Consider the following 21,301-nt stretch of genomic DNA (forward strand, 5'->3'; position numbering starts at 1 on the left):
GAGATAGAGAGGAAGATCTTTCCGTCCGCTGATTCACTCCCCAAGTGAGCGCAACGGCTGGTGCTGTGCTGATCTGAAGCCAGGATCCAGAAACTTCTTCTAGGTCTCCCACATGGGTGCAGGGTGCCAAAGCTTTGGGCCGTCCTCGACTGCTTTCCCAGGCCACAAGCAGGGAGCTGGATAGGAAGTGGAGCAGCCGGGACTAGAACCGGCGCCCATATGGGATCCTGGGGCCTTCAAGGTGAGGACTTTTAGCCACTAGGCCACACCTCCGGGCCCAATAAATCTTTAAAAAATGCAGAAAATTAGCCATGAGTTGGAGTGGCAGGGTTCCTATGGGCAGAGTAGGCAGGAGTGACCTGCACAGGGTGGGCAGGGGGTGATCTTGGCAGGGTGGTGTGCTGGCAGGAGGGCAGAAGCCTTGCTTGGCAAGAGTAGAGACTTTCCAAGCCAAGGGAGTGAGAGTTCCTGAGGCAGCAAATAGCTTGGCAGGTGTCAGCTGGCCAGAAGGTTTGGGAGGCAGGAAGAGGAGGGTGGCAGCTCAGAACGGCCAGCAGGGCCTGCGGTGGGGGTGGGGAGGAAGGAGGAGCCAGCCCCCAGACGCGGCCCAGACAGCACATGTGCGTGTGCGTGTGTCTGTGTGTGTGTGCGTGTGTCTGTGTGTGCGTGCGCGCATGTATGCTTCCTGCCCGCTCCTGCCGCTGGGCGCTGCGTTAGTGCCTGCTGCTCTGTTTCCGCTCTCAGCATACCGAGTGAGCACACCACACGAATTTGCTCATGACACCCACCAGGGGCACTGGCTGCTCCCCGCGTGGCGTTGGCATGTGAGCCCTGTCATAGGCTGCGCTGCCTCTGTAGGCTTTCCCGGTCAAGGTGAAGTGGACTGGATGCGCTTTCAGGCTCGCTCCCACACTGCCCCCCACCCCCGGGGGCTGCAGAAATCCAACCAGACTCTCCCTGTACACGCCCCCATGGATGGCGTGGCTAATGCTGTTCCTCACCCCACAGCCCAGACGTCCTCAAGTGGTCACAGCCGAGCTGCAAGTAGCTGGGAGAATGGGAACTGGCCGTTGGATGGCACTGCCTGTATCAGGTTTGGCCTCCGCCTGAAGTGCCAGCGCATCCCATATGGGCATATTGGAGTCCTGGCTGCTCCACTTCCGATGCAGCTCCCCGCTAATGGTCTGGGAAAGCAGCAGAAGAAGCAGGTCATTGTGCCCAAGTGGGAGGCTCTGAAGAAGCGCTTGGCTCCTGACGGACACAGCTCCCACCCCTGCAGCGATCTGGGGAGTCAACCACAATGGAAGACCTCTCTTTCTGTCTTTCCTTCGGGTTGTAATTCTGCCTTTCGAACAAATAAACACATCTTTAAAAAGGCAAAAGTTTACAAAAGGGAAATGGCAGTGATCACCCACGGCTCTCCGCCCACCTCCCACCTGCCGGGAGCCTCTGGAATACCTACCTTTCCCTTGCAGACACCTGGGGAAGAAATGCAAGCAAGGGCACCCCCTGCAGGCCAGGGGGAAGCTGTGCTGCCTTGTCCGAGGGTCCTAGTCCTTCCCTGTAGACCGCCACTCACCGCCCTGGGTGTCACTAGGAGCCATTGCCACCTTCCGGCCTTGGCACACTCCCTCCGCCTTCTGGGGTCCCCACCTGTCTCCTTCCACCCCGACCCAGGCCTTCCGGGGGCCTTCCTGGGTGCCCACCCCAGCCTGCTGCCTTGGTTACTATGCCCACATCCCAAGGCACCCTGCCTCTCCAGCACACCCCACCCGCTCCCGATGCTTGCCGTGCCTCCTCGCCAGACTTTGCGGGCAGGGAGGGACCTGTCCCCTGTTCCCGGAAGATGGAAATCCGCCCACACCTGGCGCTCTGCCCGGGGCCCGCGGGGGCGTCGTAAATATCTCCTGAATGATTCATTCATTACTTTGGGAGAGCAAGCGCGACCCCTAAATGGTTAAAGACAATGAACTTCCAAATCACACAGACGTGGGTTCAAGTTCTGCGTTGACTTTTTGGTTCTGTGACCTTGCACATCCCTTCGAATCTCACTCCCCACCCACCCCCCCAAAAAGAAAAGAAATAGAGTGAGCAAAACCCTATTGGGTCCTCGTGAGGATTACCCGGAGGGTTAGAAGGGCCCGGGCTCCGAGAGCAGCGGGAGGCAGGAGAAGGGGATGCGGGATCGCAATGGGAAGGCGCGCGTGCAGGGTCGGGTCCATCCTGGAAGGGAGCGCACAGGCTGGGGGTCCGAGCCTGACTTCAGCCTCCGAGTCCAGGACTCCCGCCGCCCCCCTCGGCGCTCGGGGCGCGCTCCTGCTCGGCACCCCGCCGCGCGCGCCGCTCCCGGGAGCTCGGAGCTCGGCGTTGTCACTTTAAATTATAAGGAGGGAGCGGGCGAGAGGGCGGCGAGCGCGAGGGAGCGCGCGGCGGGCTCCAGGGAGCGAGCCCGGACTGCGGCGCAGCGCCCGTCCGCCGCCCCGGTCCGGCCGAGCCCCGGGCGGCCCGCGGCGCGCACCTCCGAAGCCCGCGCTCGGCGACACTGCGGAGCTGCCGCGGCGGCCCCGGCCGGGCAGGGCGCCGAGGCCATAGTCGGCTGTAGGAGGCCGAGCCGGAGCTGTAACCGGAGTCGGGGGTGAGTACGCACCCGGCCGACCCCACGCGGGTTCAGGCCGCGCATTCTTCGCCCGAACGCCACGCAGTCCGGATCCCCGGCCCCACTCGCCCCGCGCGCCTACACCCCGCGGCCGGCTTGCACACCAACGCCGGTACCCTTAGCTGGCCCATCCGCTGCGCGCACTGCGCAAAGCCTTCCTCCCCGCACGCCCGCCGCCCCGCGTGTGCATACACGCGGCTCACCCCACCATTTACACGCCCCCGGCGCGCCCTCACTGCACGGCACCCTCACTTTCAGTCAGCGCCGCGGCTGTCCTGACCGTCCTGGCTGCCCCTCGCCTGGGTCCAGGCAACGCTCCCACACTATGGGTCCCCGGGATGCTGGGGATTCCGGTGCAGCGGCACCGGCCTGGGGAGACCTAGCCGTGTCCTGAGATTTGCGAGACCTCCGCTGCAGGAGAGTCAGTCTCCTTTCACGTTGTGTGTTGGAAGGGCTAAAGAGGGGGTGGAGTTGGGTTCAACAGTGGGAAGACCCAGAACCCTAAACCCGCTTCCAGGAATGGGGTGGCAGAGGTGGGGGATGGGTTCTCAATTGCTAAGCCCCCTCCCCACAAAGCACGCGGAGACAAGCAGTGGGTATAGCGCCTTTCTGGTCAGAGGTAGCAGGTGGGAAAGTGACAGCCTAGGGCTCCCCCCAGTTAGCACAGCCAGCCCCAAGAAAAAGTGTTAGGAGAGCAAGCCAGCCCCTAGCTACCCACTCTGACATTTGGCCTGGGCTCCACCTCTGGGGCTGGGGATGCAGGCTTCTCAGAAGGCACAGCCAAGATGTGCTAGACCACAGTTTGGCACACAGTAGGTAAGGAGTAAATGCCATCGCTGGACAGGGGAGGTGGTGGGCTGAGGCTGTCTCAGAGGAGGGGGCGGGAAGAGGCTCACAGCCTGCAAGGTGGCAACTCTGGGGAAGCCTAGCCTGGGGGGAGGTGGCTAAGGTAGGGAAAAGGAGGAGGGGGATGGTGGCACCTTACTAGCCAGACTGGTGAGATTACTGAGCCCAGAGATGGGGTGCAGGCAGATCCAGAAGATTCCTGGAAAGTCGTTTCTCTAAGGCGCCCACAACATGGTCAGACTTCAGCAAAGCCAGTAGGGCTACTCCTGGTGGAGAGTCGAGAGCCCAGGTATGGGCCCCACCCCCTCTTCCCCCCTTCCCTCCTCTCTCCCATCCTGATTTCTTTGTAAAAACAGACCTACTGTGTGCTTGCTGCCTATCACTCTAGGCCTCAACCCAACTTTGCACCCACAGCTGTTTCCAATGCTGCCAGGGAGGGGAGGTGTGGGGCTGAATAGGCAAAGAAGGAGGGCAGGTTCCTGGCCGAGGGGGAGGGGCGTGGGGGAGGGCCTGGAGCAGCTCTGGCCCCTCCCCTGTGAGGTCAGCATCCTACCCCTTGGCCAGACCTCCGGGCTGGCAGACCTCCAGGTGCCAGCGGGAGCCCGCTGCAGTCAGCCCCGGAGAGGAGTCTGGGAGGCCCAGGGCCAGTTAGGAAGGCCGCTAAGCAGAGCAGCAGCTGCTGCAGTCAGATCAGGCCCAGCTCAGCTCCCTGGGCTCGCCACTGCCGCCTGGGTGACCTTGAGCCCATTCCTTCTCTGAGCTTCCTTGCTCCCCGAGAGAGTCGGGGATAGTAACAGCACTGGCCCCCTGGTGGTCTCAGGGCCAGCGGAGAAAATGCAGCTGAAGCCCCTGGCACGGGCGGCTAAAGGAGGAGGCAGGTGCTGGACTGGACAGCAGGCATGCACCTGCTGTTTTTGTGGCATCGAACAAAGTATGTAACCTCTCCTAGCCCATCCAGAAGTCCCACTTCCAGGCTGGCAATGGGAGCTGTCCCCAGGGGCCAGCAGGTTGTGGAAGTGGGTCCGAAAAGGACGAGGACCCACTCATCCCTGGCCCCGGCTGTGCTGTGGACGGAGGAAGGCAGATCCAGGGTCCTCCAGGGCTTCCAACTTCTCAAGGAAAATCCAGCCTTAGTGGGAAATTTCCCGGTTTTTTCAATTGTTAGCAACTTGAGACCAGGAGAACCCGTCTGCAGGCTGGCAGGGCTGCCCCCGGGATGCCCTGGATTACTTGGGTTTAGGGAGCCTGTCGGGACCTCTGCGAAGCCCAAGTTACATCTCCCAGGCCTGAACACACTTGCCTGCTCAGACCTCACAGGGTGGTCACCATTCCCATGTTACAGAGGGGACAACTGAGGCCCAGCGAAGCCGCTGGGACTAGCAAGGAGGGGGCTTCGAGGCTCAGAGCTGGATTAGCTGCACCTGGGACTGGGAGCTTCCACAACCCCGCCTCCATTCAGGCTTTTAACCCTTCCCTTAACCACAGTGGCACCTGCTTGGGGTGGGGGGAGTGTGCCTAGCAGTCCTAGAATCACCCCTTCCAGTGAAGGGTTGCTAGGATGAACGGAAGGAGTGGTAGGGAGGGGGCAGTGCAGGAGTCTAGGGTCTGAACTGGACCAGCCTTGGAGAGATGGAGTCCCCTGTCCCCTCCCCTGTAACCCCAGGCAGGCTACAGCTCACCCCACACACACTGCACTGTGGTGCCAAGCCTGAGCACCTACACCTGCTTACCACGCTGCTGGCCCCAGGTCCCAATGGGCCTCTCTCTTGCCAAGTCTGCTTCTACCAGCTTTGCAGGAAAGAGCCACGGGCATGACCAGATGCCCAGCGGCAAGGCAGGCAGCAGCTAGGCACGCGTGTGTCAGCCTGCGCCGGCGGCCAGCCAGGCAACCGCCTGAGGCTTGAACAAGATGCTGGGCAGATGCCCAGGCAGTTTGAGAGCAAACGCTCCCCTGTGGCGAGGACATGGTGGTGGGGAGTGGGAAGCCAGGCTGCCTGGGTTGAACAGCTGGTGGTATGCCTCCAAAGCAACTTGACCTCCTTCCTTCTGATGGGCAAGCTGGAGATGCCTCCCTGGGGTGAAGGTGGGGACAGCAAGGGTTAAATAGGGTCACAGGTGTGCAGCACGTGGCTGTCCAGCTCATCAGGAGTCCAGCACAGGAGCCTGACCTCTGGTGGACAAAGCCCTTTCTAGTTTAGCACCACCCTCCCTTGCCGTGACAACCCAAATCTGTGGCTGGGAGTGGGGGCAGTGCCTAGGGTGGCCTCATCCGCTCCAGGCCTTTTGGCACCCACATATGTGCTAACTGGGCCAAGGTACCTCAAGTTCTTGATTTCAGTACCCCAGGCTGGGAAGAACCTTCAGAATTCTTAGAAATGGGGTGGGGGGGTCTGGCCTTTATCCCACAGAAGGCTTGATATGTTGGGGACAGTGTGGGGCAGTGAGCCACAACTTTGAGGTGTGTCTGCGTCTCCTGGGGTACTAGTCATGGCATTTAAAACTCAGGAAATTGCGTGTAAAAATGCAGATATTCCACCCCTGCACCGAGAGCCGGTAGCGCTGGCGTTCCTTCCCACTGCGGCAAAGAGCAGCTGTACCCCCTTCCCCTCCTCCACCCCAAGTTCCTCCCTGTCTCCCCCTTCTGTCTCACTTGCTGCGGTTCCCCTCCCCCCACCCTGGCAGCAGGCCGTGGGGTTGGGGAGCACCTGCAGGCTTTGGGGCCGGCCTTAAGGCCCCACACAGTGCAGCCCCCCTCCCTCACCTGGCCTGGACGCCCCAGCACCGATAGCACCTCAGGCAACTGACGGCTTTCTCTGCAGGAAGAGGAATAAAGCATGGGCCTCTCCTGGGTTCAGGTACAATGGCTAGTGTAAGCTCCCAGATCTTTCTAGAACAGAGTCAGACCTTAGCAGTGTGGGGCTGTTGTAGGATATTTGACCCCGAATATGGCAGCAACCTCAGTTCTTGTCTCGCAGGAAAGAAGGATTTTCGTGTGGACACAGTTTAGTTTTAAAGCAAGATTTATTAGAAAAAATGAGAAAGGAGACTCCAGTCCTAGCGATGGGGCTCTGGGCTAGAAAGGACTCAGGCCCCGCCTTTGTGACAAGAGGAAGTGGGGAAAAGACCCATATTAATGGTGGGGAAAGCATTTTTAAAGGCTTACTTCAAAGATGTTTCTCCATAAACAGAGTTGAATTCCTGGTTTCCATGGTACCTGGCCTTGGGACAAAAGGCCCAGAAAGGTGTCACTGGCCAACTTCCTTGGTGCCTTTCTAATGATAAGGAGACCAGCCTGAGACTCTGCCACACAATGGCTGATACTTCAGGTGGGGGATTGATACGTTAATGTCGCCGTTGTCCCTTGGGGAAGCTTGTTAAAATATGCACTTGTCTGGTGCATCCAAGACATGGTGGGAAAATATCCCTTTATAATTGAAAAGAAAAGGTGACTTGGGGACCCAGAATGCCCTAACTGCCTGCTACCCAGTCTAGCTCCGCTCTCAGGGTGAGGTGGGGGAGGAAGCCATCCAGGGCAGCCCTTTCTTTCCAGGTGGAAGGGAGGCACTGTTGTGGTGGGACAAGTTACGCAGCTGCCTGTGACACAGCATCCCAGCCGAGCACGGGTTCGAGTTTCCGCTGGTTTGCCACCCATCCAGCTCTCCACTAAGGTGCCTGCCTGGGAGAGCAGCTGAAGATGGCCCAAGACCCCGGGCCGGGGCCACCCACAGGGGAGATTCAAAACCTAGAATTGCAGGCTCCTGGCAGCTGTCTGTCCCACCCTGGCCATTGGGGCCATTTAGGGAGGAAAGCAGCAGATGGAAGATCTCACGCTATAGATATGATTCTGCCTTTCAAATAAAACAAATGAAACCTTTAGAAGGAGGGGAAAGGACACCGTGGGAGCCAGGCTCATGCCAGTGAAGGGGTCAGTTCAAATGCAGTGCAAGCAGGTTGGTGGGCATAGGCTGCTGGCGTTAGGAAGGTGGGGTGCCAGGCGGGTGCCAGGCGGGGCAGCCACAGCACAGGGCGCCCTGTTACTTGGGGACTGCAGTGAGCAGTGACTCATTGTGTTTGCATCAATATGCCTCGTGCAATATGTGGGATATGCGGGGAAACTTCCATGGGATATTGGAATTGAAAGAATGTTTGGTGCAAGATATAAAGATCTGTACATGCAAGAAGTCTTCCAAAAGTTCTGAGCAATGTGTGTCGATGCACAAACTGTGCTGGGTTCAAAACTGCTTTGTGCCTGAACCAGAATTTCGCTATTTTTCTGTGAACTTGGGGAAGCACCCTCAGAGTTCAGTAGGCATCCTGCACTTGATCTGGAAGCTCTGACAGGAGGCCTTGACAAGAGTATCAAACAGCACTATTTAAAATGCCATCTAAGGAGGCAGGTGCCATGGCATACCGTTCTAAGCCTCCAGCACCAGCATGCCATACGGGCACCGCTTTGGGTCGCAGCTGCTCCAGCTCTATGCTAATGGCCTGGGAAAGCAGCAATGATCCAACTACGGGAAGCGCAGAGAAGGCCCCTGGCTCCTGGTTTCAGACCAGCCCAGCTCTGGCTGTTGTGGTCATTTGAGGAGTGAACCAGCAGAAGGAAGATCTCTCGCCGACTCTCCTCCTCTCTATCTATAACGGCTTGACAAATGAAAAATGAAGACATCTTTTTATTCTTGGAAAGGCAAATTTAAGTAGAGAAATTGGCCAGAGCTGAGCCAATGCAAAACCAGGAACCAGGAACTTCCTCCAGCTCCCCCACCTGAGTGCAGGGTCCCAAGGCTTTGGGCCGTCCTGTACTGCTTTTCCAGGCCACAAGCAGGGAGCTGGATGGGAAGTGGAGCAGCCGGGATTAGAACCAGCACCAATATGGGCCCCCTGCAGATGTAAGACAAGGATTTATTTATTTATTGTTTTGTTTGTTTGTTTTTAAGATTTTATTTATTTTATCGGAAAGTCAGATATACAGAGAGGAGAAGAGACAGAGAGGAAGATCTTCAGTCCGATGATTCACTCCCAAGTGACTGCAAACGGCCAGTGCTGCGCCGATCCAAAGCCAGGAGCCAGGAACTTCTTTCTGAGTCTCCCGCGTGGGTGCAGGGTCCCAAAGCTTTGGGCCATCCCCAACTGCTTTTCCCAGGCCACAGGCAGGGAGCTGGATGGCAAGTAGAGCTGCTGGGACTAGAACCGGTGCCCATATGGGATGCCGGCGTCTTCAAGGCCAGGACCTTAACTATTATGCTATCGTGCTGGGCCCAAGACAAGGACTTAGCCACTAGGCTATCATGCTGAGCCCAAATACATCTTTTTAGTATTATTTTTTTAAGATTTGTTTTATTTTTATTGGAAAGCCAGATATACAGAGAGGAGGAGAGATGGAGAGGAAGATCTTCCATCCAATGGTTTACTCCCCAAGTGGCCCCAACAGCCAGAGCTGTGCCAATCTGAAACCAGGAGCCAGGAGCCTCTTCTGGGTCTCCCACAAGGGTGCAGGGTCCCAAGGCTTTGGGCCGTCCTCAACTGCTTTCCCAGACCACAAGCAGGAAGCTGGATGGGAGGTGGGATGGCGGGGATTATAACCAGCACCACATAGGATCCTATCGCGTTCAAGGTGAGGCCTTTAGCCGTTAGGCTACCACGCAGGCCCAATACATCGTTTTTCATTATTTTTTTTAAATGCCACCTCAAGCCATCTACCTGTGGTGGAGGCACACCTTCCCAGCCTGTTGTGACTCCCGGGCTAGGGGCAGTGGAGGGTGGGTAAGCGTGTGGTCACGCAGGATGTGGGACATGCGGTTAGGGCTGTCTCTCAGCAGTGCCCTGACTCTCTCCCCCTTGCTGTCACAGGCACCATGGCCGTGGGCGTGGCCGAGTACCACCTGAGCGGTAAGTCCCCGGGGCCATGGGTCACGGGTCGTCGCACAGCAGCCTCCCAGCCTGTGGGACTGGTGAGGCTAGTAATAGCCTCAAATTTCCTCAGCTCCCCCCTTCAGAAGTTTCTGGGTCGTCGCCTCTGCCCTGTGATACCCTTGTGTCAAAAACACCCAAAAAGCTCAATGTCAGATTCTTGAAGCCCAGGTCACCCAGTCCCTAAGTAGTGCCTTCTTTGCTGCAGCGGCCAGTGAGCTGGCAGGGTCAGTCAGGCAGTCAGGGCCACGGTGGGTGGCTGCCAATTTTCCCAGCAGCACCTGCAGCCCTACAGTAGGTGTGCTATCCCAATGGGAGTGCTCACCAACTTTGCAGGAGAGCAAAGGGGTCAGCGAGAAGCGCCCAGGCCAGCGTCCTGATGACAACCACTCCCAGCCTAACATGGCTTCTGCCAGTGCCAGCAGAACAAAGGACTGTTGGTCCCAGGCCCCAGCCAGGACCCCTCTGTGCTCCCTTGCAAGCCCCCCGAGCTTTGGCTAAAACCTTAGTGTGGCCTCGGGCAGGTGACAAGACCTTTTCTAGCCTCCCATTACTCATCTGTAAAGTGGGAACAGCCCGGCCTGCCTGGGGCTGTCGGGAAGCTTCAGCGAGCTCCCGTGTGGTGAGTGTCCAGGCCTGTGCACCTGCTCTCCCCTCGGCCTTCTCCACCCAGCTCAGCCCCATACCTGAGCCCCAAACCTGGGCTGGGGCTACCCAGGGAACAGAGAGCTGGGGCCAGACTGTGCCCCAGTCTCAGGTTGGTCTGAGCAAATCTCTCCTCAGCTTCCTCACCTGGGCCTGGGATGGGGTATTTTTCATGGCGCAATTTCAAGTACCTGATGGGTTCGGAGGTGAGGGACGGGGTTCAGAAAGTACACTGGGGGGAAATGGAACAAAAGGCTCGGCTTGGTCTGCTCTAAACAAAGTTAATCTTTTTAATTTATTTTTTTACAAGATTTATTTATTTTTATTACAAAGTCAGATATATAGAGAGGAGGTTAGACAGAGAGGAAGATCTTCCGTCCAATGATTCACTCCCCAAGTGACCTCAACGGCCAGTGCTACACCAATCCAAAGCCAGGAACCAGGAACCTCTTTGGGGTCTCCCACACGGGTGCAGGGTCCCAAGGCTTTGGGCTGTCCTCGACTGCTTTCCCAGGCCACAAGCAGGAAGCTGGATGGGAAGTGGAGCAACCAGGATTAGAACCGGTGCCCATATGGGATCCCAGGAGTGTTCAAGGCGAGGACTCCAGTTGCTAGGCCATGCCGTCGGGCCCAATTTTTTCAATTTAATTTTACATAAGTAAGGGGATTGCAGACTTATGTAAGTCTCCAGGTGGGATGAGGAGGAATAGAAGGGGTAGGGGAAGGAGGGCAAGGACTCCACCCTCCCTCCTGTGATGTGGGTGGGCCAAGGTGCGCAGAGGGAGCTGTGATCCAGCTCCTTGCTGGGATCCCATGGGCGCCAGGGACAGAGGTGGTCCCCTGCTCTCCTCCCAGTGGCCCTGATGGGGGAACATCCTGCAGGTGTTGCTTGAATAACCTTGGGTGTTCTGAGAGGGCGTCGGCCTCATTGCCCCAGGGGTGGGTTATCGCTTCCCAAGGCTGCCGGCTGCCTGCGTTCCGGGGTGTCCATGGCCTTAGCTGTGTCCCGGGGCGCCCACGGCCTTAGCTGTGTTCCGGGGCATCCACAGCCTTAGCTGTGTTCCGGGGCGTCCACAGCCTTAGCTGTGTTCCAGGGTGGTGTCCATAGCCTTAGCTGTGTTCCGGGGTGGTGTCCACAGCCTTAGCTGTGTTCCGGGGCGTCCACGGCCTTAGCTGTGTTCCGGGGGTGTGTCCACGGCCTTAGCTGTGTTCCGGGGCGTCCACAGCCTTAGCTACTTGCTGGAGAATTTGGCCTGGAGCATTGTTCCACCTGCTCTCTCCATCTTCCGGTGAGGCAGTCCAGGTCCTCTGTAGAATCAGAGGCTGATCTGGCTGTCCCGTCTTTCGTGTGCTTTCCTAGCAGGGGCGGCTCAGCCCCGACCCTGTGCTCCGATGCCAGACCAGATGTCCCTGTGTGTTCCCTGAGGTTGGAGAGCGAGTGGAGTGGACCCATGGGGCCGAATCCTAAGAGCCCCTACTGAGTTGGTCCTCAGACCCAGCTCTCACGAGCGCCAGTGGGCACTGTAGCCGAGTCGGGGCAACCCCCAAGAACCCCAACCAGGCCCTGGCACAAACTTGCTTGAAGTACTCATTTCCTGTGAGCTGCTTCTTAACCTTCCTCATATTTGAAGTGTTTATCGCAGGGCCGGGGAGAAATTGGATAGCAAGCAATTAGGGCACCTGTTCACCTGGGTCGTGTCTGGGCTGAGTGGGCCTGGCTCCCCTTGGGAATGTGCCCTGTTCACCCCAAAGGTGGTACTCTGTAAAACCAGCTGGCCAGCGAATGTGCACCTGCCTGGGCCCTTCCCTACCCCACTCCCAGCTCTGCCTCAGAGAGAGGTGGGCCAGTCTGCTAGTCCGTTAGCGTTCCCATTCAGGCTTGACCAGGCCATGTTCCGCCCTGGCCCACCTGACCCACTGCCTGCTCTCACCAAGGCTCCAGCCCAGCCTTCTCACCAACTCTCAGCACTGGCTTGGTCCCATGTAGCATTCTGCAGTTAACCAGTCATGCCTCTGCTCTTCGGAACATTCTGGAACATTCTGGAATCCTGCCAGGACTGGCCTGGAACCTTCTGCAGGTCCTGGTGATGGTTTTCTGTAGCCCGTGAATTACATTCATGCAACAGGAGAAGTAGGGGGCTGTGTTACCTGCACCCCATCCTTCTGATCCCATCTTCCAGATCACTACCTGATTTTTGCACCATGATCTTGTGCGATCATATGCTGTGGGGTACTCTCTCTCTCAGCAATGCTGGAAGCATGTCCTCCTCTTGTCATGGTGCCATTTCGGTGACCTCAATATTCATTCTGCGGGGCCAGTGACATTTCCTTCCGCAGGCAGCTTGGCCACCCCCCGCCGGCCCCTCTATGGATGCCTCCGGCTGACTCCAGGTTTCTGTTGTTATAAATACAGCCAGTGACTCACTCACTCGTCTCCCCCAGAACAGACTTGCCCAGTGAGACCCCGGGGTGGCCATGCTTTGTGTACCTGCCCCCCCTCCCCACTGCACTTCTCGCTCCCCAAAGCAAGGCAGGACCTTGTACCAAGCCCCAGGTTGGGTGAGGTCTTCCTGGCCTCATCTGGGTCGGGTTGAGGAATGCTGACGCTCCGTTCCTGCCTGGCCTCGCCTCAGGGAACCACCGGCTGGACCCTGGCGCGGGCTGGCTCTAAGTGCGACATTGCGCCTCCTTCTTCCACACGTGGTATGAGCCCGGGTTCTTCCAAGCCGTCCCCAGCGCGATGTTCCGACTTAGTTCCTTTTGACTGTGCTGACCCCAGTTCTGTAGGGTGGGAATGGGGCGTTCTGTGTCTGCGTTCATCGGGTGAGGGAGCCCCGCTTATGTGGGCTGGAGTGCGAAACAAAGAGCAAGACCATCCCGCCCCACCTCCCGCTCACCGGAGACGCCCTTGCCTTGCAGTCATCCAGAGCCCGCCAGGCTGGGAGGTGGGCGTCTACGCCGCGGGGGCGCTGGCACTGCTGGGCATCGCGGCCGTGAGCCTGTGGCGGCTCTGGGCATCCGGCAGCTTCCCCAGCCCCTCTCCGTTCCCCAACTACGACTACCGGTACCTGCAGAGGAAGTACGGCGAGGCCTCAGCGGAGGCCGGGAGGAAGGTGAGGCTGCTGCGCCCACAGGTGCACCCCAGGCTGCCCCCATGTCCCTGCTGTGCACCCTCAGCGTCTGCCTTCGTGCCCTTCCCATTAATGTCCCCTCTAGGAATGAGGGTCAGACCTACCTTACCCTACGCACCTGCAGCTCCCAGCCAGGGAGGGAAGGAAGGCCGGCTTCCATCTTCAGAAGCAGCTTGTGGGGCGGGGTGTTTAAGATGGCCCCCTCTCACCCAGAGCGCCTGGGTCCCCGTCCCTGGCTCCTGACGCAGACTCCGGAAGGCTCAAACACGTAGTCTCCTCCACCCACGATGGAGTCTGATATGGCTCCCAGCTCCATCTCCACCGAGCCCTGGCCATAGCTGGCTTTGGCAAGATGAACCTGTGGATGAGAGGGGCTCTCCATCTGCCTCTCAGATCAATACAAACAAATACTTTTAAAATGAAAAGTGCAGGTAAAAGAAACAGCTCCCCACATGCCACCGCCAGGGAGGAGCAGTTGTTTGTAGCTTTCTAACCATTCACGTCTTGACTTCTTTCCAGTTTTTCCCCTCTGCCCTTCAGTGTATCCTACACTTCTCATCTCACTCACCGCTGTTGTCAAGCACCCAGCAGCACAAGCCTGAGCTCAGGGGCCGGTGCTGCAGCACAGTGGGCTAAGCTGCCACCTGCGATGCCCACATCCCACGTCAGCACCCAGTTGCGGTCCCTGCTGCTCTACTTCCGAAGCAGCTCCCTGTTGACACCCCTGCTGGTCCAAGGCCTTGGGTTCCTGCATCCACATGAGACTCAGAGTTCTTGGCTCCTGGCCACAACGGGCGTTTGGGGAGTGAACCGGTGAATGGAAGATCTCGTGTACACGTGCACAGAGGCGTGCATTTTCGTTTTCACTCTGCCTTTTGCACAGATACATCACACACACTCGCACACCAACCCTGTGTTCAGGGGCTACCGCACCATCCATTGTGGTGATCACCGAGTGGCACAGTGGGCGGTGCAGTGGGCATCGCCTTCAGTGGGGGTGGGTGCCCTGCAAGGCGGTGCCAGCCCTTCTTGGGCTGTCATTCTGGTTCTGAATCTGCCGCGCCTGACACCATGTGGCACTTGGCAGCATGCTTGCCAAGCCTCTGCAGAGGCCAACAGGCACAGGCCAGGATCTGCTAGCAGATAGGCACGCCACCTGCTCCCGCGTGCCAGGCATCTGCGTGGACGGATTTGCACACTGCCAGGCGCCGTGTGAACGGGCACGGGTGACGGCCTTCGGGGAGGGCTGTGTCGCCTGAGGTGGCATTTCATGGAAGCTGCTTCCACGTTGCTGTGTGTGTGTGGAGAGAGAGAAAGGCCTCCGCGTGCAGCAGTGGCGACAGGCAAGCGAGTATAACAGCACGACAGTGCAGCCAAAGGTCACTTAGGGAAAGAAACCCAAATTTTTGGGCAAGTGTTGCCCAACTTGGAGCTTTCTTGTAAACTTTTGGGGGCAAATGCCAGTCCATACAAAATTGTAACACATAATTCAAAAATTCAAAATAAAATATATATATATATACCTTTAAAAAAGATAGATTTACTACTTTAAAAGGCAGAGGGACAGAGAAAGAGACATAGAACAATCTTCCATCCGTTGGTTCACTCCCCATGTGGTTGCAATGGCCAGAACTGAGCCAATCTGAAGCCAAGACCCTGGAACCTCCTCCAGGTCTCCCATGTGGGTGCAGGGTCCCAAGGCTTTGGGCCATCCTCTGCTGCTTTCCCAGGCCACGGGCAGGGAGCTGGATGGGAAGTGGAGCTGCCGGGATTAGAACCGGCACCCATATGGGATGTCGGTGCTTGCAGGTGGAGGATTAGCCTCCTACGCCACCAACTGGCTCCTGTCACCTAGTTCTTTTGCCCGATCCCCTTCAGCTGGGCACTTCCTTGCCTACTGCTTTTTCATTGTATATGTCCGTCTCTGTATATGTGGAATTGCATGTTTACATACTATTTTGAGAAAGACATTGCTGGCTTCCTGGTTGAGGAGAGAGAAGGAAGTGACCTAAAACCGCATTGACTCAGAAGCTTTCCAACTGTCTCGGCTCCTTGCGGCTGTGACGGAATCCCCGTCTCCAGGACTCAATAAGCAACGGGGGTCTCGCATGTTCACGGCTGTGGATGTGAGGAAGTGTCAGGGGAGGTGGGCACGGGAGACAGCCTAGGAGAGACAGAGACATATCCCCCATCTGCTGATTTCACCCCTCAAATGGCTGCAATGGTCAGAGCTAAGCTGAAGCCAGGAGCCTCTTCCAGGTCTCCCACGTGGGTGCAGGGACCCAAGTACATGGGCCATCCTTTGCTGCTTTCCCAGGCACATCAGCAGGGAGCTGAATGGGAAGTGGAGCAGCCGGGATTAGAACCGGTGCCTGTACCGGATACTGGCACTGCAAGGTGGAAGATTAGCCTACTGAACCACCATGCCCACCTCCAACAGCTATTCTTGCCCAAGTCCCATGGGGAAAAAACTCCTGTACCCAGGAATGGCAGCGCACACCTGCTGGCGGGTCCTCCACACCTCTCGGGCATGCCCAGCCCCACCACCCATCTCCCAACACTTGGGGGCCAAGCCTTAGCCTGAGCGCTGAGGAGATCCTAGCGTGAGCTTACAGCAGCGTTTGGTGGTCCCCTACTGACCTTGGCCATGTCCCTTTTGCTCGCTCACCCTCCCCTCCGCAGAGGACGCCCACCTGGAATGCCCAGCGGCCTGGCCCTCGGGGCCCACCCAGCCGCAAAGGCAGCCTCAGCATCGAGGACACCTTCGAGAGCATCAGCGAGTTGGGGCCGCTGGAGCTGATGGGCCGCGAGTTGGACCTGGCCCCCTACGGGCCGCTGCGCAAGTCCCAGTCGGCCGACTCGCTCAATTCCATCTCCTCCGTGAGCAACACCTTCGGGCAGGACTTCACCCTGGGCCAGGTGGAGGTGAGCATGGACTATGCTGCTGCCTCCCACACCCTGCACGTGGCCGTGCTGCAGGGCAGGGACCTGCTGGAGCGTGAGGAAGCCCACTTCGAGTCCTGCTTCATGCGCGTCAGCCTGCTGCCCGACGAGCAGATTGTGGGCATCTCCAGGGTGAGTGGGGAGCAGGGGGCATGGCCTGGGTGAGTGGGGCCTCCCCGGGGTGGGGAGCAGGGGGCAAGGCCTGGGTGAGTGGGGCCTCCCTGGGGCGGGGGGCAGGGGGCATGGCCTGGGTGAGTGGGGCCTCCCTGGGGCGGGGAGCAGGGGGCATGGCCTGGGTGAGTGGGGCCTCCCGAGCGTGGGAGCAGGGGCATGGCCTGGGTGTTCTGCTGGGTGGGGCACTGCAGCATGGGTCTACAGACTGGACCTTTGTGAGGATGGACCGAGAGTGGCTAGGAGAAGGACCTCAGAGCCCTGCCTACTGCCAGGGTTCAAAGCCAAGTCCTGGCACTGCCCAACAGGGTGACGTTGGGTAAGTGGCTGAGGTGTGCCATGCACGTCGAAATTATGGAGGAAGCTATGGATTCAGCCACATCAGGGAGGAGCCCTTAGCCCAGGGCTCCTAGGGCCAAGGTCAATCCCGGGCAGGAAGCAGGGCACCCTTCTCCACCTGAGTGCCAGCTCAGAGCAGGTGTGGGGACCCAGGCCCCCCTGGGCAGGACGCTGTGGGCAGAGCAAAGCAAGATGGAGCCCAAAGACCAGGAGGAGCTAGGATACTGAGGTCATATTGGGACAAAGGGGTTGTCCCAGGGGAACAGAGAGCCTAGGCAGAGACGTGACAGTTGTCTGGGGCTGCTGGTGTGCTGGTGCGGTGCTCCGCTCTCTGGAAGGCAGGGCTGTGAGCGCCACATGTGAGCCAGTCCCACCGGGCAGATCCCTTGGGTGAGGTGCCAGAGTGGGCATGGGGGACAGCACCCTCTATACCATCAAGCTGCAGGGGAGGCAGCCAGTGCTACAGGCAAGCATTGCCACCTTCCCAGGGTCCTGCCCACCACTGCCTGGGAGGAGGCTGGTGGATCCCACAGGCGGGATGTGCTGTGAAATGGAGTGTGCCCCCCATGCACCCACCTGTGTGCCTGCCCCCCATTCATGTACACACCTCCATTCACCCACCCACACATCCATCCATCTGTTCACACCTCCCTATCCATGTATGCACTCATGCCTTCGCCTGCCCACACACCTGCCAGCCCATCCATCCACACACATCCACCTGCCAGCCCATCCATCCACACACATCCACCTGCCAGCCCATCCATCCACACACATCCAGCTGCCAGCCCATCCATCCACACACATCCACCTGCCCATGGGCCTGCTCCCCAGCCCTGACATGCCGCTCCTCGCCTGGCACTTCCATAGCTGCAGCGCAACGCCTACTCCATCTTCTTCGACGAGAAGTTCTCCGTTCCCCTGGACCCCGCAGCCCTGGAGGAGAAGAGCCTGCGGTTCTCTGTGTTCGGCATTGACGAGGACGAGCAGAACGTGAGCACGGGCGTGGTGGAGCTCAAGCTGTCCGTGCTGGACCTTTCCCTGCAGCCCTTCAGCGGCTGGCTCTACCTGCAGGACCAGAACAAGGTGAGCTGGGACAAGGGCCCGTCCAGGAGGGACCTCGCCACCACTGCTGCCGCCGTCGGGGACGAGGGCCCGTCCAGGAGGGATGCTGCCACCACCGCCATCCTGGGACAGCAGTGGGGCCCCGACAGCGTGAGGGGAGCAGAGGAGACCTGCCCATCATGTACAGGGAGCGAGCGACTCCCTGTGACCAATGACCCCTGCTTGGCGGCTGCTCCTAGGAACAAACCCTCAGAGCTTCTGTCCATTAGGCAGGCGAGCCCCTGACCCTGTCATAGCTTGTTGTAGACAGAGGTCAGGCTCAAGCTCACCCCTTTTCAAAAGGCAGGAGTGCTTTCTCTGTTCCAGCACTTTCCTGGGCCTGGAAGATGGCACAGAGCTGCATTTGATTGCCAAGTTTGACTGGCAGCCCCAACGGCAGGGCGATGGGGAGGCAGCTCTCTCTTCCTCTCCATCACACCAGCGCCCTAACCCCACCCCAGGAACCCCGAGTTACTGCCTGGGGAAGGAAGCTTCTGGTTTTCTGAGAGATCAAGGCCTCTGGGGTCCCTGGGCAGATAGGATGGGGAGGCAGGGAGAAACTGAGTCGCTTGGCTGTCCCCCAGGTGGCTGACGCCGTGGGGGAGATCCTGCTGTCCCTCAGCTACCTGCCCACAGCCGAGCGCCTCACTGTGGTCGTTGTGAAGGCCAAGAACCTCATCTGGAACAATGACAAGACCACAGCGGGTAAGGCCCTGGGTGCTGGCAGGCATCGAACACAGGGCCCCGTGGAGCTCCCGTGGAGCCCAGGGGCTGGGGCGACTATTGGACCCCCACAGTGAGAGCAGAAAGACTAGGGGTCCAGGCAGCAGCCCTGAAGCGAAGGGCACTGCAGCAAGAGACAAAAGACCAGGGCCATCGGGTGGGGGTGGGTGCCAGGCAGGACCATAGGGGCAGCTGATGACAGAGGGCTGGGGGAACCCCACCTTTGCAGGCACCCCCTACCCAGCAGGTGCAAGGGGCGTGGCTAGGGCTGAGCTGGTATTTCAGAGCCACACCACTGAGTCAGGCCCTGGAGCGCAGGCGGATGCCCGTGACTCAGGCTGACGTCTGTGCTGGGGGGAGGGTGGGAATGCCAGGGCCATTTATAGAATGAAGGAGGCGGGGTTGCCTAGCCCCTCCGGCACAGCATGGTGGAGGGGGCAGACAGGCTGTGAGGTAGCCGCTGAAGTCCAAGGCTTGGCCCCCTCCTGGTTGTCACATGAGCCTTGGTTTTCTCATCTGCCACCTGGGACAGGGTGCAGGAGGAGCTGACGAGAGCGGGCAGGTGCCCAGTGGGACTGGGGGAGGGGAGGCAGGGCTGTGCCCGGCGAGCATATAGCCCTCCCCTCCACACACACACCCCTGCCCACAGATCCCTTCGTCAAAGTGTACCTGCTGCAGGATGGGAGGAAAATGAGCAAAAAGAAGACGGCGGTGAAGAGGGACGACCCCAACCCTGTGTTCAACGAAGCCATGATCTTCTCCGTGCCGGCCATCGTGCTGCAGGTGAGGGCCAGGGCCAGTGAAGAGCCACAGAGGGGAAGGGCCGGGGGCACCTTCCACGGAGGCACCCTCCCTGATGGGAAGCCCAGTCTCAGTAGAGCTGTCTGTGGGCATCATAGCCTCCTGCGTGGCCCCAGAGACCAGGTGTCCGAGCCCCGCCTGCCCTGGGCAGCCAAAGCCTGGAAAGGCCCCAGATCCTCCTTGGTTCCTGGGCAGGAGGCGGGGGGGGGGGGCGGTTAGGGTCGAGTTTCCACTTCTCAGTCCCAGTCTGAAGCTCTCCCTGCCCAGGCAGGAGTCACACAGCAATTCCCACACATGTTGACCCATGCGTGGCATCATACCCCACACCACCCCCCAGCCAGCAGCTCTGCCACACGCGAGGCCTCGTCCTCACCTGGCACAGGTAGAGACGTTGAGGTTGCAAGAGCCAAAGTTACACAGCAAGGAGGCCATGAGTTTGGTGGTCAGCGCCACCACCGTTGAAATCCATGCCCACCGGTGCCCCCAGCCTCTCCTGCACCTGCTGAGGCCTGGCACCTGCAACTCAGACCTCTGGCAGCTCCTGTTCCCCACCCCCAGCAACCACTTTGCTTCCCCCCCAGGACCTATCTCTACGGGTGACGGTGGCTGAGAGCAGCAGCGACGGCCGTGGGGACAACGTGGGCCATGTCATCATTGGGCCAGCGGCCAGCGGCATGGGCACCACACACTGGAACCAGATGCTGGCCACACTGCGCAAGCCTGTGTCCATGTGGCACCCCGTCCGGCGACACTAGCGACCAGTGTGGCCTAGGGCGGGTAGCAGAGCCCCTGCACAACCCTGGGGTTCTGCCGCCTTTGTCTCCCTCGGTCCTCTGAGGCCCCCTGTGCACACTACAGCAAGGGGGCGGGCATGGTTCTGACTCCACGGCCACTGAGAACCAGGGGCGCCCCCCTTTGCTTCTCGCTTCCTGGGAAGCCAACAGGGACACAGCAGGACTTGGGGGGCTGGTTATCACGTCAGGCCCTGGAAGAGGTGAGGACATCAAGGGAGCTTCCCCTGTCCCGGTGAGGGGGCAGCCATATTGACTTCGGGGGTTTCTGGGAGCTGGGAGGGGGTGGCAGGAGGGGAGAGAGGAGTTGAGAAAGCATCCCAGTGGGTGTTGGGGGGTGGGCAGCCCGAGTCCTAGCAGGGTCCCTCTTGCTGGCCAGGTCCCGAGTTCAGCTTTTTGACAGCGGTCCCCATGAACTTTGGCCACTGCAAAGCCCAGAGGGGCAGCGAGGCTCCTTGGTTTACCTGGCAGTTGTGGGAGGAGAAGCCTGGGGCTGGTTCAGTCCAGGAGGTCAGCATGGTGGAGTAGGTAGACCCAGGGCAGGCATCAGAGATGACCAGGACGTGACACCAAGAGCATCCTAGGACTAGGTCCAGCAGCAGGCTGGGCAGGGCAAAGGGACAACCAGGTGGCCACTACCACAGGACAGGCAGTCAAGCTGGAAGGTGGCTAAGGGATGGGGAGACAGGTGAAGGCCACAGCAGGGAGGTGGCTGTTCTGGAGGCCCCCTCAGGTCCTGATGAGCCATGGAGACCCAGGCCCAGCCAGCTGCCTGCGGCGACATGGGGGATGGCGCGAGAACCAGGACTGAAGGCTGCTCCGTTAATCTGGCTGAGACCAGCACCCGCCTGGGAGGTCGTGCATGCCACGGCCACGCAGGGAACCCAGCAGGCTCAGAGCAGGACCTGTGGGCCTGAGCGAGCCTCTGCAGCCCAGGAGGGGACCCAGCACGTGCACACACAGGGCATGTGGGTCTCCTTTCCCTGCCCTCCTCTCACTGCATGAAATGTCGCCTGGTTACGTGGCCACGGTGGGGACCAAGTATGCCGACTGGAATGATTTGGAAACTTAAATAAAGAGGGGCTTCCCGGAGCCTCGCTCAACCCACGTCATCTGGGTCTCTTCTTTGTCTTCTTCCTCCTGCCTCTGTTCAGGGGCTCAGAGGGGCTAAGTGACAAGGCCAAGATCACACAGCTGGGTTGCCGACTTGGACTGCCTGGCTCCAGAGGTGACCCTGCCCT

General features: G+C 59.2%; 1 protein-coding gene across 1 annotated transcript; it reads left to right on the forward strand.

Annotated features, from left to right (window-relative positions):
• Positions 1–9,355: 9,355 nt before the first annotated feature.
• On the forward strand, positions 9,356–20,031 carry SYT12 (synaptotagmin 12). Its single transcript, XM_040971029.1, has 7 exons — positions 9,356–9,391; positions 12,977–13,170; positions 15,871–16,263; positions 17,512–17,727; positions 18,330–18,450; positions 19,118–19,251; positions 19,851–20,031. The coding sequence occupies exons 1-7, from the start codon at positions 9,358–9,360 to the stop codon at positions 20,022–20,024; spliced, it is 1,266 nt and encodes a 421-aa protein (XP_040826963.1). The 5' UTR covers positions 9,356–9,357; the 3' UTR covers positions 20,025–20,031.
• Positions 20,032–21,301: the final 1,270 nt, after the last annotated feature.

Source organism: Ochotona curzoniae, unplaced genomic scaffold (genome assembly GCF_017591425.1).
Source record: "Ochotona curzoniae isolate NIBS_2020 unplaced genomic scaffold, NIBS_Ocur_1.0 scaffold_4937, whole genome shotgun sequence".
In the NCBI taxonomy this organism is placed as follows: domain Eukaryota; kingdom Metazoa; phylum Chordata; class Mammalia; order Lagomorpha; family Ochotonidae; genus Ochotona; species Ochotona curzoniae.